At 32.7% G+C, this 17,548-nt stretch overlaps 2 protein-coding genes across 2 annotated transcripts; one reads left to right on the forward strand and one right to left on the reverse strand.

Moving 5' to 3' along the window:
* The first annotated feature begins 1,300 nt into the window (after positions 1–1,300).
* On the forward strand, positions 1,301–2,253 carry LOC125190244 (RAF-like serine/threonine-protein kinase 20). The gene is made up of 2 exons (XM_048087492.2): positions 1,301–1,543; positions 1,662–2,253. Exons 1-2 carry the CDS (start codon positions 1,396–1,398, stop codon positions 2,105–2,107), a joined length of 594 nt encoding a protein of 197 aa, XP_047943449.1. The 5' UTR covers positions 1,301–1,395; the 3' UTR covers positions 2,108–2,253.
* A 2,119-nt stretch (positions 2,254–4,372) lies between these two features.
* Positions 4,373–6,305, reverse strand: LOC125190245 (transcription termination factor). Its single transcript, XM_048087493.2, has 2 exons — positions 6,115–6,305; positions 4,373–4,637 (listed from the first exon to the last, which is right to left on the reverse strand). The coding sequence occupies exons 1-2, from the start codon at positions 6,256–6,258 to the stop codon at positions 4,482–4,484; spliced, it is 300 nt and encodes a 99-aa protein (XP_047943450.1). The 5' UTR covers positions 6,259–6,305; the 3' UTR covers positions 4,373–4,481.
* Between the last annotated feature and the right edge of the window lie 11,243 nt (positions 6,306–17,548).

Raw genomic sequence — 17,548 nt, forward strand, 5'->3', positions numbered from 1 at the left:
CAAATAATCATTTGGTGAATTATAATCTCACTATTGCTAAAGCTATCACTATTTTCATTAATTAAAATTATCTCATATGTTCACATGACTATCCATATTTGTTGTTTTACAAATTGAACACGGTGAGGAACCTAATATTTTTATAAAAATAAAATTTCCAAAATTAATAAAGATGGTCTTAATTTAATTTGCATTTTATGTTAACTATTTCCACAAATATTTTCAAAAGTAGATTTTTGATTCCGATACTTTTAGATTCTAATATTATTAGTATAATTTTAGTAAATTAGATTTATACTATATACTCCCTCCGTCCCACTTAAAATGCAACATTTGGAAATCGGCACGAGATTTTATGTAGTGTTGTTTTGTGAGTTAATGAAGAGAGAGTAAAGTAAGAGAGATGGAAAAGTAGAGATAGAGTTGTTTCCATTTTAGGAAACGTTTCATTTTTAATGGGACAACCAAAAAAGGAAAACGTTGCATTTTTAATGGGACAGATGGAGTATGAATTAGTATTATGATGTTGAAAAGATTACTATTGTGCTTGAAATATAAAAAGAATGTTACTACCTCCGTCCATAAAAATTCGTCCCGATTTTGATCGGACACGGGTTTTAAAAAATGTAATGGAAAGTGAGTTGAAAATGTTGGTGGATTGTGAGTCCTACTTTAATATATTAGTTTTATAATAAAATGTGAGTAAGAATGAGTTAGTGGAATATGAGGTCCACTACAAAAAATGGTAAAAGTGAAATGAAACAAATTTTGGGGGACGTGCGGAAATGAAAAAATGGGACAAATTTTCGTGGACGGAACTTTATTGATTAACAACATCCAACTAATTAACTGATATACTAAATTAAAAAAATTAATATTTTTTACTAGTATTAACTATGGATTGGTAAAATAATAGTAATTATACACTTAAATATGATTCTGATTTATAATTATTAAATTTAATAAAAACTCTCTTAATACATTATTAATTGAAAATATAATAATAATTATAATTAAGTATGATCCATAACAAATGGAGTATACTACTACTTAGGATTTTGCTTGATGCTAATTTTATTCTTACGCGTAAATATTACTCCTTTTCCCACAAATAGTTGAACACTACTTTTTCCTAAAGAGACCATCAATTAATAAAAGTTTGAAAAACCCACCAAATACGAATATTCGAATAATCTTTTGTTGAAATTCAACAAAGGAAGAATTCAAATTAACGAATAATTCCAATATTTAGGTCTCCAAAATTCTATAAATACCCCCACCGCTCTCATTCTCCGTTTCTTGAACGAAGCAACCATAGTCTTCTCTACACTTCCGCAGCTTTCCTCTCTACACGTTTTCTGGTTTCCTCTCTCTAAAACCTCCTTCCTCTCTACCATGACTCAGCCAGAAAACTCTACCAAAACACTCAAATTCCTCTACAGCTACGGCGGCAAAATCGTCCCCCGCCCTACCGACGGCAAACTCCGCTACACCGGCGGATCCACTCGCGTCCTCGCCGTCGATCGCTCCATTTCATACGCAGGTATTGAATCCAATTCCGTTTATCCTCCGATTACGATTCGCATTCTGATTTACCACGCATTGTTGATTTATTTCGATTCGCGAGAAATTGAGCGTTTTCCCCCAATTTTCACGTACAGAACTGTTGGTGAAATTCGTTGAATCGTGTGGATCTTCAATGATTTTGAAGTGCAAGCTACCGACGGAGGATCTAGACGTGTTAGTTTCGATCAAATCCGACGAAGAATTACGTATTGTGATCGAAGAGTACGAGAGAGTTTCGCCGGAATCGAAGATCCGAGCCGTTCTGTTTCCGTTGAAATCAGTGAAGAAAATCTCTCAACCGCCGTCTCCGGTATCCTGTTTCGATTTCCCCTCTGTTTCGAAGCCCTATGCGGCGGTTGCCGCGCACTTCCAAAGAAATCCGCCGCCGCGGTATCAGAAACCGACGGCGGCGTACCGGTATGCGTCTCCAGTCATCGGATATCCCGTCCCCACCGCCGCCGTCGCCGTGAATAACTACTGCCACGATGTGAGGAGTTTGAGGCATTTTCACAATGCGGCGAGAAGTATTTACACTCAATAGTTGTTGGAATGAAAAGAGGGGAAAAAGAAGAAGTTGTTTCTATTTTTTTTCTTGACGTGCTTCTTTTTTTTTTCTTTATTGAACATAAACGGGGAAGAAAAAAAAAACATATGAAATATACAAACAATTATTTTTTTTTCTGGTAATTTATTCTCAAAAATTAATTGTTTGTTTGATTCTAATTAGCCGCCGTTAATCGAAAACTCGATTATATCGCTAACGAATTTTCCGTCACCGCCGCTTCTTCGTATTCTCCGTCGTCGCGTGGTGTACACGCCCGATTCGTTACATAATAGGGCAAAATAGTTTTTACAACGGTTAATATGCTTTTTAATTTATTTTTACGAGTTTTAATTCATTGACTGATTTATTTAATTGATTTATATTGGCAGGTTTATTTTAAGGAAGGAGTTTCATGACTTTACCGTAAAAGCAACGGATTTGATGTGATTTTGGGACCTACAAGGCTGCAATACCATGTTTAGAATGTTACACCAATAATATTTAATAATAGAGTTAAGTCGGAGAATCGTATACAACAATAATTAATGGGGTTTTTTTATTTGAAATAAGGCAACTTGACCAGCTAATAATTTGAAGGACAACATAGTTGGGGTTGTTTCAGTGTAAATTACGTGTGTTTTAAAAGTTGTCTAAGAGGGAGTGAAAGGACATTTTAAGGGTAATTTGGCACTTCTTTATTAGATGATGAAATTTTCATTCATGAAATTATAATATACTACTCCTTCATGTTATGAACGAGAAAATGTGACAAGTGGCTTGGCATGTTATGAATGAGAGAATGTGACAAGTGGCTTGGCATGTTATGAATGAGAGAATGTGACAAGTGGCTTGATGTGATAAGAAAATTGGGGGATATGATCTAATATTTTTCTGTTATTATTCCTTTTATTTCCTTTCTTAGCTTTGAAGCTTAAGTATCAAATTATATAAAACTATAGTTCTTTTATTTGATTCATGTATTTTTTTCAATTATAGTAGTAGTATATTTTTATTATGAATTCGTTAGTGTCATTTTTGCACATATATATTTAATTGATGATAGCGTATTTTATTATTTGCAGTTCAAATAAATATATTGAATATTTTAGCATTTTAAATAAATGTATAAAATCGTAGGTTAATAAAATTATACTGAATTAAAAGTTCAAGTTGTGTCCTCATTTTTGTGACTGAAAATCTAGATAGTTCTAAATTTCTGGCTGAAAATGACTTAATAGATCTATATTTCTAATTAACCAATCGCTCTTTCCCCCTTTCTTTTTTCTTTGTTTGTCCTCAATTTATTTTCTTTAATGGAAAGACTCACAACTGCCCTCGAAATCCTGACCTTTTTGTAAACTTAAAGTTGAACTGAAATATTCTATTTATTTAAATGTTACTGATGCATGTCAACTAATATGAATATGGCACCTTCAAAACATAGTGTGTCCCACAATTTCTTTACTCCAAAAATTGGGGTTTAAAATCCAAGGATAGAGACAGATATTCAACAACTCTTTCAAGTATACAAATGCTCAACGCATAATATCGACAAAAAGAATACTAAATTCATATTTCTTGGGGAGAAAGAGTTTAGGACTAGTATTCACTATTGCTTTTCTTGAAAGTAATAAAGTGGAGCCGATGATAATGAGAGCAAGAAGCCAAATTCAAGTGGATTGTTAAAGGATATATACTATTAATTGCATTTTCCTATCAGTGGCTACCTACAATGTATCATGTTATTAATTAGCAGTGCAAACTATAAGTTAAGTTCATGAATTTTGGTGGTCACACATGGGATGTTCCAAGGTTCTTTCTCAATTTTTTGACTTACCCCATTTGTTTTATATTCTTCCCTCTTTTACACAATTCTATCCCTTCTGCGTTTTTTTGTCTTCAATGATAAGATCTAGGTGATAACTATATATTGAAGCATCAGGAGAAGCATTGTGGTTATCACCCAGATCCTGTCGTGGAAGAAGAGAAAAACTCGCAAAAGATAAAGGAAGACAAGACACTGCTACAAGATGAAATAAGAGATAGAGGCGTGCGAAAGAAATGAGAAGAAAGATGACAAAAATGGTATATTCATTCAAAGTAAAGACACAAGCATTTTCGTCTAAAATAAAACAAAAATTGAAATACATCCGCGTACGTTATTAGACCTTAAGACACGAACTTCAAACATGCAAATTTTTGTATAGAGACCGCAGATGTGTGTCACCTATCAACTTTTCAATGAGAGTGTGAGGATTGAAATTCAGAAACTATCAACAAATTGAGTCTTCAAATCTTTTCATGGTTCATTGCAACATACAAGTATAGTGGTTCATTGTAACATACAAACTCTCTCTCTCTAACACACACTTCAACCAGTCTCCTGCTCAAATTCATCACCTTCAGACTCTTCTGCATTGTCAGCATCATCATCATCAGCATCATTGTCAAAATCTTCTTTATCGTGATCAACTGTTGTTTTCCCAATTATGGTTAAGTTGCTATTTGTCTTTCTGATTTCATTGCACTGCAAAATTAGAAGGAACAACGGTTACTTATCTCTCAATATAAAGTTCACTTGGAAAATTGAAAATGAGATCAAGAAGCAGAAATGGTTACACCCTAAAACAATATCACAAGTATGGCAATCAATCAAGCAGCCAAATCTTCTTTAGCCCCAGCTCCAAGAATACTCTATTTAACATCCACCATTCTGTAATGCTTCTTCTACAAATGTTACAACTGATTCTGTAGCCATTACGACGTGAATGTCCAAGTCTTCCAAAACACGATAAAGATCTTAAGGTCAAGAATACTAACATCTACCATTATGTTGCATTCTAGATGTACTAGAATGCTTCTTCTATGAATGTTACAACTGAATTTGCAGCCATTAGGAGGTGTCTAAGGCTTCCGAACAGTTGTAAATTCTGAAGGGTCAAGTAAATCTACCATTTAGTCCTAGAGCTACTATATAATGCTTCTTCTACAAATGTTACAACTGATTCTGAAACCACTAGTAGGTGAGTGAATATTCAGAGGCTTTCAAATTCAAACTACTATAAAACTCAAGTATTAAGGTCAAGAATACTCATTCATCTACCATTCAGTCCTAGAGCTGATATATAATGCCCCTTCTACAAATGTTACAACTGATTCTGCAACCATTAGGAGGAGACTGTGTGTTTAAGGCTTCCAAACTACGATTAAGATCTTAAGGTAAAAAACGCTACCATCTACTATTTAGTAACATTCCAGAGATGCTAGCCTGCTACAATACTTCTTCTACGAATGTTGCAGCTGATTCTGCAACTGATGCTAGAAGGTATAAAAATCTTAAGGTCTTCTAACATCAAGCTTTTAGTCGTAGAGCTGCTAAGCGACGCCGCTGCTTCTATGATTGTTACAATCTATTCTGCAACTATTTCGAGCATATATTCAAAACGACGATAAAGATCTTAAAGTGCCAGGCAAATTAATCCATCACATTGATGCTGAGTGTTGAGCCAACTACAAAATTCTCATTCTTCACAGCTGCATATTTAATAGCTACTGCCTAACTAGGTGCCATAAGCTATCCTACAAATATATAATATGTTTCAACTTTTTCAGTACAGTGTTCATCACTCATCCACTATGAATCAAAGCCACATTTTTCCAATCTATTTGAATTAATTGTACTGGTATGATCGCCAACACTAAAAATTAAGTTGTATAATTAGCAAAAAAAATCAACTCTGAGCCAAAACCACAGAAAGACCAAAAAATGTCGATCAAGTTACCAATTTTCAACTATCTAATTCAAATGCCCTAATTTTTTTTAATATAAAAAATCGACTTTCGGAACCGCAGATAAGAAACAATCACTCTCTCTAGAAACAAAAATTGAAGAATAAACTGTTCGTATACACAAATCAGGGTTCCTAAATTTCCCAAAAATTAAAAATCTGAGCTCGTAACTAACAATTACGTGTGTAGTGTAGATGCGCAGATGAGAGATGGACCTTATCTTCGTATTCTGATTCTTCCATAGCGAGAAGGAGCTCGTCGTTGTGGGGCTGGGGCCACTGCGCCGGCAAAAGATACGACGTCGGAATAACCCTCGTCGACGATGGGAACTGAGTCATGAACGCAGGGTATTGCAGCATTTTTTATCTCTTTGCTCTTTGGTATCTTTAAAATTTGAAATTGGTTAATGAAAAGAGGTTTGAATGCTTTGCTTTTATTGAGTTCATAATAATTTTATTTCAATATTTAATTTTGAATTTTTAAAAATAGAATCATGAATGATTTTTCATTAAATATTCTCTAAGAGAATCACCAATTATTCTATACTTATTTTCATTATCATTTGAGTTATATGTAAACATAAACATTGTGATATTTTTTTCGTTCTTCTTTCTCATGTTAATGTACGAAATAGTTCAAGCTTAGTTCATTCTTGTCAATGAGTTATGAGATCTCTCGGAGGTTTTAGAACGAGAGATTTCAGAATAAGGGTTAATTTCGCTGACCTTTTGAAATGAGGGATTAATTTTGCCGACCTTTCGTAATTTGAGATCATGGCCTGCGTATTTTTTAGAATAAGGAATTTCTAATTTTTTCTCTTTTTTCTATTCTTTTTTAATATTATTTTCCTCCAGCCATTTATCAATTGTCTAAATCACCCCCCTCAAATATTTTAACTAATTTCTACAAAATGAGCGTCGTCTCTACTAAGATTTGTCTTAGTATTAATTTTTTTTTAATCTTTCTCCTATATAATAATATTTATAATATTTTAAACTTGATTACTTACACGTCTCTGTATATGAACTTTAGTCCCTCTGAATAATAATTTTTTTTTCAAGACAATTATCAATCACCATATACCATCTAGAAACATGCATTTACCATATACCATCCAGAAGAAGATAAGAAACATTCATACTCACCCTTGATAACATAACTTCTCCACTTCTTTTAGATATATACGTCGGACAAACAAAAAATATGTACTTATATTGTACTCAGGGACGGAACCAGAACTTTCAATAAGCCGGTGCTAAAATTAAAAAAATAAAGTATATATATATATAGGGTCTTGTTAGGTTGAGATTATTTAGCTAAATTGAGAAATGAGATGCAATATGGGCCACTAATCCACAAGCTAAACAAAATGTCAACAAATACAACATTATGTCAACAAGGAGGTAAAATTGTAATTTCATAATTAAAAAAAGCGTGAAACATCCAAATTGTTTTCAAACCAGCTTCTGAAATTTCTCTAAAATCTCTCTTCAAAAATCTCAAATCTCGCTCATCTTCATACAATTCGAATCCCTTCAAATTCTGCAAAATCTCGCTGATATTCAAAATCTCGCTGCTATAAATGACGAATGAAGAGGAAAATCGGAAAGAATCGTTTCAAAAATCAATTGAAGCTAAGAAACAGAAGTCAAAATCGGCGTTGCATGAAGCCAATTCTTCAGGTTAAGAAATTGATTCAAATTTTAAGTATATTGCTTTGATTTTGGTATTTTAATAAACATCTCGATTTCGTTTTTTATGAATTCGATACTTACTGAATTTTTTTGTTGATTTGCGATTGTAAAATCGGAAAAGATGGCAACGAGAAATGCTGCTGTAGAAAAAGGAATAGAAGAAGCTTCACCTTCCAGTTAAGTATTTGTTTAAATTTTTAAGATTATTGACATTCTATATCCTAGCTATTGACATAACTATAATAATATACTGTTGACAGTAGTATATGCTTGTTTGAATAAGTATTGACATATTGTATGCTTGTTAGAGCAACTGTAGAAAACATACAAATGTATGGCTGTAGTAGTATGTCAACAACTATAGACATATAGTATGCTTGTTTCAATGGCTATTAGGATGGCTGTAGAAAACATATATATGGTTATAGAAGTATGTCAATAGCTATTGACATATTCTAAGCTTGTTTAAATAATAGTTGACATAGTAATATTTATATAAACAGAGTATACTTGCCATAAACTTTATAAGATAATCAACAGGTTATGTCAACTTTAACTGTTGACATAATAGTAATAATATAATTGTTCTAACTATATATAGAAAATACCTTTTAATGACAGAGCATACTTAATGCCTGAAATTCTGTTAATTGTGCTTGGTATATCTAATTAAATAATTTTAGTAATATACACACACTTGATGTCAACAGAGTACACTTGTTACTGTCATGATACTTTGTATAATTGATATAGATTTATTATGTTTGATTTTAAACCAGAAAACAGAAGAACATCCAAGTGAAAAAGGAGTACCTCAGTATCTCAGAAAGAGTTAATTACTGTTAACAAAAAGCAAAAGAAAAGTGTAGAGGATGGAAAACAGATTGTTATTGCTGAAAATCTATCTCAAAGACTTCTAGTGAAAAGGAAGCCGATGTATTTTGTTGATGCAATAAGCAGACTGAATGAGGAACAGATTAATTCTGTGAAGGAGTTGGGTTTCGAGAGTGTCCTACATTTCAAGATTGATTACATTCCTAGCAGATTAGCATTAGTATTATTAAAAAATTTTGAAGAGAATAATTGCAAGATAAAGGTTAACAATGGTAAAAAAATTCATATCACTGAAGAGGATGTGGAGCTTGTATATGGATTCCCAAGAGGTGACATTACTTATTCTAGAGATAAGTGTAAAAGTAATGCAGCTTTCATGAGGAAGATAGCAAAGAAATGTGGTACGAAAAAAGAAAGTGTGAACCATAACGATGTTTTAAAGGTTATGTTGAATGATCTTAAAGGAGGAAGGCAGTTTAAAACAATGTTTTTGTTATTGCTAGAATCAACATTGATTGAGCAATCAACATGTGGAATGGTAAAATCTAAGATTGGAGAGATAGTTGATGATCTGGATAACGTGAGAAATGTAAATTGGTGTTCGTATGTAATATCTGTTCTCAAATTTGCAAAACAAAATTGGTCAATCACAGAGAAGAATGCATTTGCTGGACCACTTCCCTTCCTTATGGTATGTTTTACATTTTGCATTGTTGATTATTAACATTATTACATTAGGTTGTGTGTGTAGTTGATATAGCTCGTACTATAGTTGAAATAAGCTGTATTAGTTATTTTAAGTGGCTTGTGTATTGAGTTGACACAACACAATAGTAATTGACATGCATATTTTAACATATGCAGCTCTGCTACTTAGACAGAGTTATACAAGACAAGCGTCCTGTTCCTCGGACATTTCCATTAATGAAAGGATGGAAAAGTGAGCATCTTCAGGCTAGAGAAGATAGAGAGATTAGTGCAGGAGTTTTTGGTTTAGGAAATGTAAAGAAGAGATACATTCGAAATGAAGAGCAGCAGCAAGAGAATGTAGAACAAAGTGTTGATGTAGATGACAGTGGAGTGGGGTCTTCTTCTCAGAACATACTCCCATCAGATATGGTGAAAAATGTTTTAAAATACATAAATCAGATAAATGATGGCAGAACCAATCTTGTTAGAGTCCTCAAAGAAGCTTCTTCACAGATCAAGAATAATGATTTATTCGGATTTGTGTGTGACATTGCTAGAAGCGCAATTGGAAGCCAAAAATCTCCGGTTGTATCTGTGAGTGACACTTTCCTGCATTTGTCCCAGTCATTTAATATAGACGACAATGTTGATGTTGATAACTGGAAAGCGGTGTTTGCCTCAATACGGAATGCTGAAAAAGAAAACGAAACACTTGAAGATTTGAATGAATTTCCAACTTTCAGATTGGGAGATTTCTTCGATAAAGTAAGCACATAATCAACCTATATTTAGATTAATACGTCATTTTGTTGATACATTGTTGAACTAATTTTTGAACAGGCTGTAGAAGAAACAAATAGAGAAAATTTACCTACATCACCAGTTGATAATCCTGAAGAGGTCAGACAAACTGTTAAAGAAGATGAACAAAGCAAGGAGAACATGATGTGTGATGGTGATAATGAATCAAACTCTCCTATCTTGACAGCCGTACTAGGATCTCCACACACAGCATCCCCATCTCTACAACAACAAGAAGCCAATGCTTCAGAGCATGTCAACAATCAAGCATCAGTTTTAGGATCTGAGAACAGAGGAAGTGAGATGGAAATTCAAGTACAAGTTCAAGCTGATAGGGCATTACCAACTACTGAATATGCTGGACATGTCAATACTCAAGAATCAATTATGGAATCTGAGTTGGAAATGCAAGAAGAAGTTGAAGCTGATAGGGCATCACCAACAACTGAATCTTCTGGACAAGTCAATAATCAATCATCACTTATAGAATTTGAAAACAGGAGTAGTGAGCTGGAAATTCAAGCAGAAGATGAAGCTAATAGGACATCACCAACAAATGAATCTCCTGCACATGTCAATATTGAAGCATCAATTATAGGATTTGAGAACAGGAAAAGTGAGTTTGAAATTCAAGTAGAAGATGAAGCTGATATAGACTTAAGAACACAAAATGCCTTGCATCTATTATCAAAAGCATGTACTGACTTTGAAATCACCAACAATGAAGAAGCAATCAAGGCAACAAATGTTATTGTTGATATCATAAATGAACAGGTACAGTTTATAATGATTATATTAAACTCTTGAATATTTTTATATGATTTTATATTAGTTATTAACATTGTGGATATCATAGTTGACATAGATAAAAATATAATTGACATGGTATAGCATGGAGTTTCAGGAAGACAGGGAGGATGCAGCTGCATGCTCAATTGTTGAGTATATGATGAGAGAGGGTATTGAAACATTGGATGACACTCCTCCTGAATCCAACATAAAAATACAAGAACATAAAGGGAAAGAGAAGATGCATGAGGAAAAAGAAAAAACTCCTGAAAACACGGAAAGAAGAATGATTGTTTACAAGGTAAAAAAATGGATGAATTATTGTTTACATTGCTTGTAATAGTTGTTAAAATGTAATTGACACGGTTATTGACACGATATGTAGTGCAGTTGACATGATATGTAGTGTAGTTGACATAATAATATTAGTTATTGAAACAGTTAGTGTAATATAGTTGACATGATTTGTAATTGCAACTAACATTAAATTCACTTACAACAGCATCTGAACCCAGTTCCGATCTCTGAGATTCCACTGGCTGAAGCTAGAGAGAAACGGACTCGTGCTGAAATGCGTCCTAGTCCAGTGCTACGCTCACCATTTGAAATACGAGCCGTGCATATGAAAACAACCCTGAACCCAGACGAAAGAGATATGTACTATTACATAGTAGAAACTGAAGGAAAAAATGAGTATGCATAATTTAATTGTTTGAATAATCTCTACAATCCTTTTATATTTAGATGCAGTTGACATAATTTATGAATGATATTTAAATGTTGTCTGCACGCTTTCATTTCAGTGATTTATGTGTCTACACTAATGGCTTTGTTTGGGCAAGCAAAGGAGTGTTTTCATCTCTGAAACCCCATTCAGAAATCAGTACAGGTGTAATTGATGTATGGGCAGCGCACCTGAACTACAAGGAAAGAGAAAGGGCAAAATCGTCACCTCTGCGCCTGTTTCTGACAACATCCCTATGCGTGAGTAATCTAAATTTCTGTGTAAACTATTTGGATGACAAATTTCACTAACAAAAAAATGTTAAATGCAGTATTTGAATATAACAAATCGGCAGCCTCATTGGGATCCATTACAATCCCAGAACAACTTTGTGTCACGAATTCAACAGGAGATTGGAACAATAGAAGATTTCGATTGGAGAAAGATTGATTTGGTAACAAATTTATTTTTGTGCAAAGATATCACAGTTTCATCTACATAGTTTTTGACAGGATTTGTCAAATTCTTTTCTCTAATTTTATCTGACATACAATACAGGTATTCTTCCCTGTTTTTAAAAGTGGATCTTACTATGTTGTGGTATTCTGGATGAGGATGAACAAAATTGAGATAATTGATAGTGCCAAACCACCTAGAGACAAGAATCCCTTGGAAAAGTATAGCTTTGATGTTGCAATACTGGTATGCTTTTTTAAATATATCTAGCATTATGTTTAGATTTTTGTTGACATAATTTATGTATCTTGCTAAAATGCTTTGTATGCAAATTTTAATTTAGTTGTTTATATATTTGCAGAAACATATGTTTGAGGCATACTTTATAGAGAATAACATGACAGATCTATCACAAAATATAAAGAAGTCTCCTTACAAGGTTATTCCTTTAGATTGGGCCACAAGCACCAATAAAGAAGACAGTGGTGTTTATGCAATGAGACATATGGAGACATACTTTGGCAAGAAGGGAAGGGATTGGGATATTGGCTTTACTCCACGCGGCTTGAAGATTGTACAGGTACTCAGAGGAAGATATTGCGAAGCAATGCTTACATCAGAGAGCAACAAGAAGTCTATGGATATGATATGTCATGCTAACATCTGGATGAATGCAAACAGACAAAGATTATCTGCGTTACAGAACAAGTACAAGGAATGGTTCAGCTGTAGAACCAATAAGTAAACAACTGTTTTATTTTGATTTGAACAAAGACTCGTTTGAATATTTGATGGTATCATGTTTTTCAGATGGATGTGTAAAACAATTATTATATATCGATATGAACTACGCAGCATGTAATATTATATCAACTATGAAATCAGTAAAGCAACTTCAGTAGTAATGTCAACAACTTGAATTTTATGTCAACAGCTCAAAAACAATTGTTTTAACTAAAAAAATATACAACTATTTTTCTTCATTTTTTAATTTTAAATATGTACTGGCATTATTATTATAAAAAACATGTTAATAGTTTCCATATAAAAACTCAACAAATGTGAACAGCTTGTTAATAGGCTTCATATAAATTTTCAGATAACTGAATATTTTGAACATATTCATGAATTATGGTCATACAATATATTTCAGTATAAAGCAAATTAAATGGGAAAAACAAAAAAGAAAATATAAATAAACTGTATGTAATGCCAATAACTAAATAATTGTCATGTCAACTGCCTTTTTCAAAAATATTAACAATGTCAGCTGCCTTTTTTTCTAATGTCAACAACTTGAATTTTATGTCAACAGCTCAAAAACAATTGTTTTAACTAAAAAAATGTACAACTATTTTTCTTCATTTTTTAATTTTAAATATGTACTGGCATTATTATCATAAAAAACATGTTAATAGTTTCCATATAAAAACTCAACAAATGTGAACAGCTTGTCAATAGGCTTCATATAAATTTTCAGATAACTCAATATTTTGAACATATTCATGAATTATGGTCATACAATATATTTCAGTATAAAGAAAATTAAATGTGAAAAAAAGAAGAAAATATAAATAAACTGTATGTAATGACAATAACTAAATAATTGTCATGTCAACTGCCTTTTTTTCAAATATTAACAATGTCAACTGCCTTTTTTTCTAATAAAATGGATGAAAAAATATTTAATTTAAAATAATCTACTCTACAAAGTATTCCGCCAAGTCACAAAAAAGCATAATATTAAATATTTCTCAACCACCTACTCTATCACAAATACTAGATTACCGCTCAAAACAATTTCTGCTACTCTCTCATATTCAAACCCTTCGTCTACCCGGCTTCATCTCTTTTCTAGGTTTCTAAATCGATTAGGAATGTCAACCGGAGAAAGAAACACTGATTCAGTTGGATCGTCAACCATTCTCGGAAAAATGAAGCCAGAAATGGAGGTCAACGGCAAATCAACAAAAAGTACTGAAACGACTAATTCAGGTTAAAGATTTCTTTCGTTTATGAATTGTATGACTTCCATTTCACTTTTGAAAAACACAGTTTGATTATTCAAAAGATTTTATTTTTAGGTTTCATTATTTAATTATCTGATGAGTTCGACTTTTGCTTTTTTAAAACAGCAGCAGAATTTTTTCTGAGGTCAAGTATTATGTATTTAAATTTTTATGATTATTGACATTAAAAGATGTCTGTTGACATAGTAGTATTGACATTTTATAAAATAAATGTTAGCATAATGTATGCTTGTTTGAATTGCTGTTGACATAGTCATATGGTTCCTATAAAATAGATATGTTCTGTACACACAAAAATGAATTCATATGTGAAGTGTCAAAGGATAACAAAGTACGTCAACAGGGTATGATGGCAATTGTCATATGTATGATAGTAGTTGCTATAAATTTTGAAATGATAATACTGTATTGTTGACATTTTGTTGAAATAGTGATATTGACATTTTATACAATAATTATTGACATAATGTGAACTTATCTGAATGGTTGTCAAGATAGTTATATGGGTGACATTATATTACTGAATTGTTGACATTTTTATTGTACTTGATTTAAAACCAGAAAAAAAGAACACAACAAAAAGAAAAAGAAGTACATCAATTGATGGGGATGAGTTGATTACATCTGAGATTAGAAGTAAAAGAAGAAATGACAAGAGACCATTAATTGCTTCTGAGATTAGAAGCAAAAAACAGAATGATAAGTATAGGGAGGCTAAGGAACAGAAAAAGAAAAGTGATTTCTTTTCTAAAAGGCTTCTAGTCAAAAGGAAGACGTTGTATTTTATTGAAACACTAAGTAAATTGAATGAGGCCCAGATTAATGCTGTCAAAGACTTGGGTTTTGGGAATGTTTTCCATTTCAAGGTCGATTACATTCCTAGCTATTTGGCATTTGAATTGGTAAAATGTTTTGATGACAAAGACTGCAAGATAAAGCTAAATAATAAGAGAAGTGTTAGTATAACAGAGGAAGATGTGGAGCTGGTATATGGATTTCTGAGAGGTAGGATAAATTACTCCAGAGCTAACTGTAAAAGTAATGCGTCTTTCATGAGAGATATAGCCACACATTGTGAAATAAAACAAGGAGGAAATGTTAGCCATAAAGCTGTGGAAGAGCTTATATTAGAAGATAGTGAAGGAGGGTCATGGTTCAAAAGATTGTTCTTGTTACTATTAGAATCAGCATTGATTGAGCCATCAACATGTGGAACAATAAAGTCTAAGATTGGGGAAATAGTTGATGATCTGGATAATATTAGAAATGTCAACTGGTGTTCGTACACATTGTCTGTTCTGAAGTTTGCAAAGGAAAATTGGTCAAAGAAAAAGAAGAATGCTTTTGCAGGACCACTTCCTTTGCTCATGGTATGTTTTACGTTTCACATTAAAGATTATTAATAGTGAACATAATTACATTAGGTTATATGTGTAGTTGATATAGCTTATAATTGTTATTGATATGTATTTTATATGCAGCTCTGCTACATGGATAGAGTTTTACAAGCCAAACGTTCAATTCCTCGCACATTCCCATTAATGAAAGGCTGGACAAGCACACATCTCCAGGCTAGGGAAGATCGGGAGATAGATGTGGGAATATTTGGTAATGGACTTATCTTCAAAAGATATATCCGTGAACCGGAGCAGGAGCAGGAGCAGGAGCCTCAACAACAGATTCCCAACGTAGTTGATAGCGAGGTTGGGTCTTCCAAAAGCGTTGTCCCAAAAGATATCATGCAGAATGTATTGAAATACATTCAAATCATGAACTATGGGAAGACCAATCTAGTAAAAACACTTGAAGAAGTTCCTACACACGTCAAAACTAATCATCTATTTGGATTAGTTTGTGATATTGCTAGATCTGCAATTGGAAGCCCAACAACTTCTGTTCAATCTGTGGAAGACAAGTGTGTAAAATTGGCAGAGTCATTTCTTCAAGACAAAAATGAGGCATTTGACAACTGTAAAACAATCTGTGAAGCACTAGTTACTGTCGAAAAGAAAAGGGAAGCGCTTGAAGATTTGACTAAATTTCCAAGTTTCAAATGGAGAGATTGCTATAACAAAGTAAGTACATCATTTTGTTTACATACATTTTGTCTAAGTTGAAATTAATTTGATATTAATTATAAATAACCCTTTCAATAGACTGCTGAAGAAGAAGGAAAAGAAGAACATCAAACTGAAGGACAAGAAGAACAACAAAGTGAAGGAGAAGAAGAACAAGAAGGATCAAAAGAGGACAACACATGTGGCATCAATAATGAATCTGATAACAAGCGGAGTGAGACAGAAAATCAGAAAGATCTTGAACAGGTACAATTTACAATAACTATCTTAAACTATAAAGATATTCTGCATATTATAGAAAAAAATATATTTAACATAACATAATGTGTTTCAATTGAAATAACAGGAAGATAAGGAGAATCAAGATGACACAAATGTTGAAACGGAGAGAGAAAAACCTCTGGATAAAGAAGATAATATTGTTGAGGTAACTAAAACTGAGATTAAACAGTATATTAGTTTTATAAAAGGAGTGAAGTGTCGTTGACATGACTTGATAGTGTAGTTGATATGAGTTATAATAATTAGTGACATGGCTTCTAAGTGTAGTTGATATGGCTTCTACGTGTAGTTGACATGGCCTCTATGAGTAGTTGACAGGCCTCTATGAGTAGTTGACATATTATGTACCGTAGTTGACATTACTTTTATGACAAGATATGAACCGTAGTTGACATAGAAAGAATTTGTAGCTGACATGAATTTTATGTCAACTGAAAACAGAATATTGCTTCAATTTCTGAGATTGCACTTCCAGAAGATAGAAACAAAACTGAACTCAACACAGCAGAAGTAAATGATGGTGATATACTGCCATACCTGGAAGTTCATGAAAGAGATCTCTACTATTACATAGTGGAAACAGGAACAACAGATGAGTATGTATATTTTAATAATATTCACAATATAAAAAAAAAATAGTTTTCTAAACAGTTGACACGATTTATGATTGTTGTTCATATGTTATTTTAATAACTTCATTTCAGGAATGCATGTGTGTATGATGATGATTTTACTTGGGCAACCAAGGAATTGTTCAACTCACTGAAGCCCCATGAAGAAATCAAATCAGGTGTTATTGACTCATGGGCTTCACATTTGAACAACATTGAAAAACAAAAGCCAAAAACATCACCTGCACGGTTTTTCATGACAACAACTCCAACAGTAAGTAATTTAAAAATTTATATAAAATATTTGAATTACAGTCCTCCTTAACCGAATATGTTAATTGCAGAATTTCAATGTTACAAATCGGCCAGAAAGTTGGAATACTACGATGGCAACGAACAAATTCATCGATGAAATAGAGAATGAGATTCAAAAAAGACTAGAATTTGATTGGAGAAACATTGATTTGGTAATTAGATCTAACAATTAAATTTTTGAGAAAATATTAGGATGTGTTCTTTGAATGTAATTTTATCTTCCATGTGATATAGGTCTTCTTTCCAATCTGTGAAAACCGACATTACTACCTGGTAGTATTCTGGCTGAAACAAAGTAAGATTGAGATCATAGACAATAGAAAAGCATTTAAGGGAATGGATGAA

The sequence above is a fragment of the Salvia hispanica genome, chromosome 5 (genome assembly GCF_029641045.1).
Source record: "Salvia hispanica isolate PSC_SH4W2 chromosome 5, Shi_PSC_v1, whole genome shotgun sequence".
NCBI lineage: Eukaryota > Viridiplantae > Streptophyta > Magnoliopsida > Lamiales > Lamiaceae > Salvia > Salvia hispanica.

Coding starts and splice junctions, on each gene's coding strand:
- LOC125190244 (XM_048087492.2), top strand. CDS start 1,396: ATGACTCAGCCAGAAAACTCTACCAAAACACTCAAATTCCTCTACAGC. Junction 1,544..1,661: donor TCGCTCCATTTCATACGCAG/GTATTGAATCCA, acceptor TTTCACGTACAG/AACTGTTGGTGAAATTCGTT.
- LOC125190245 (XM_048087493.2), bottom strand. CDS start 6,258: ATGCTGCAATACCCTGCGTTCATGACTCAGTTCCCATCGTCGACGAGG. Junction 4,638..6,114: donor AATCAGAATACGAAGATAAG/GTCCATCTCTCA, acceptor CTAATTTTGCAG/TGCAATGAAATCAGAAAGAC.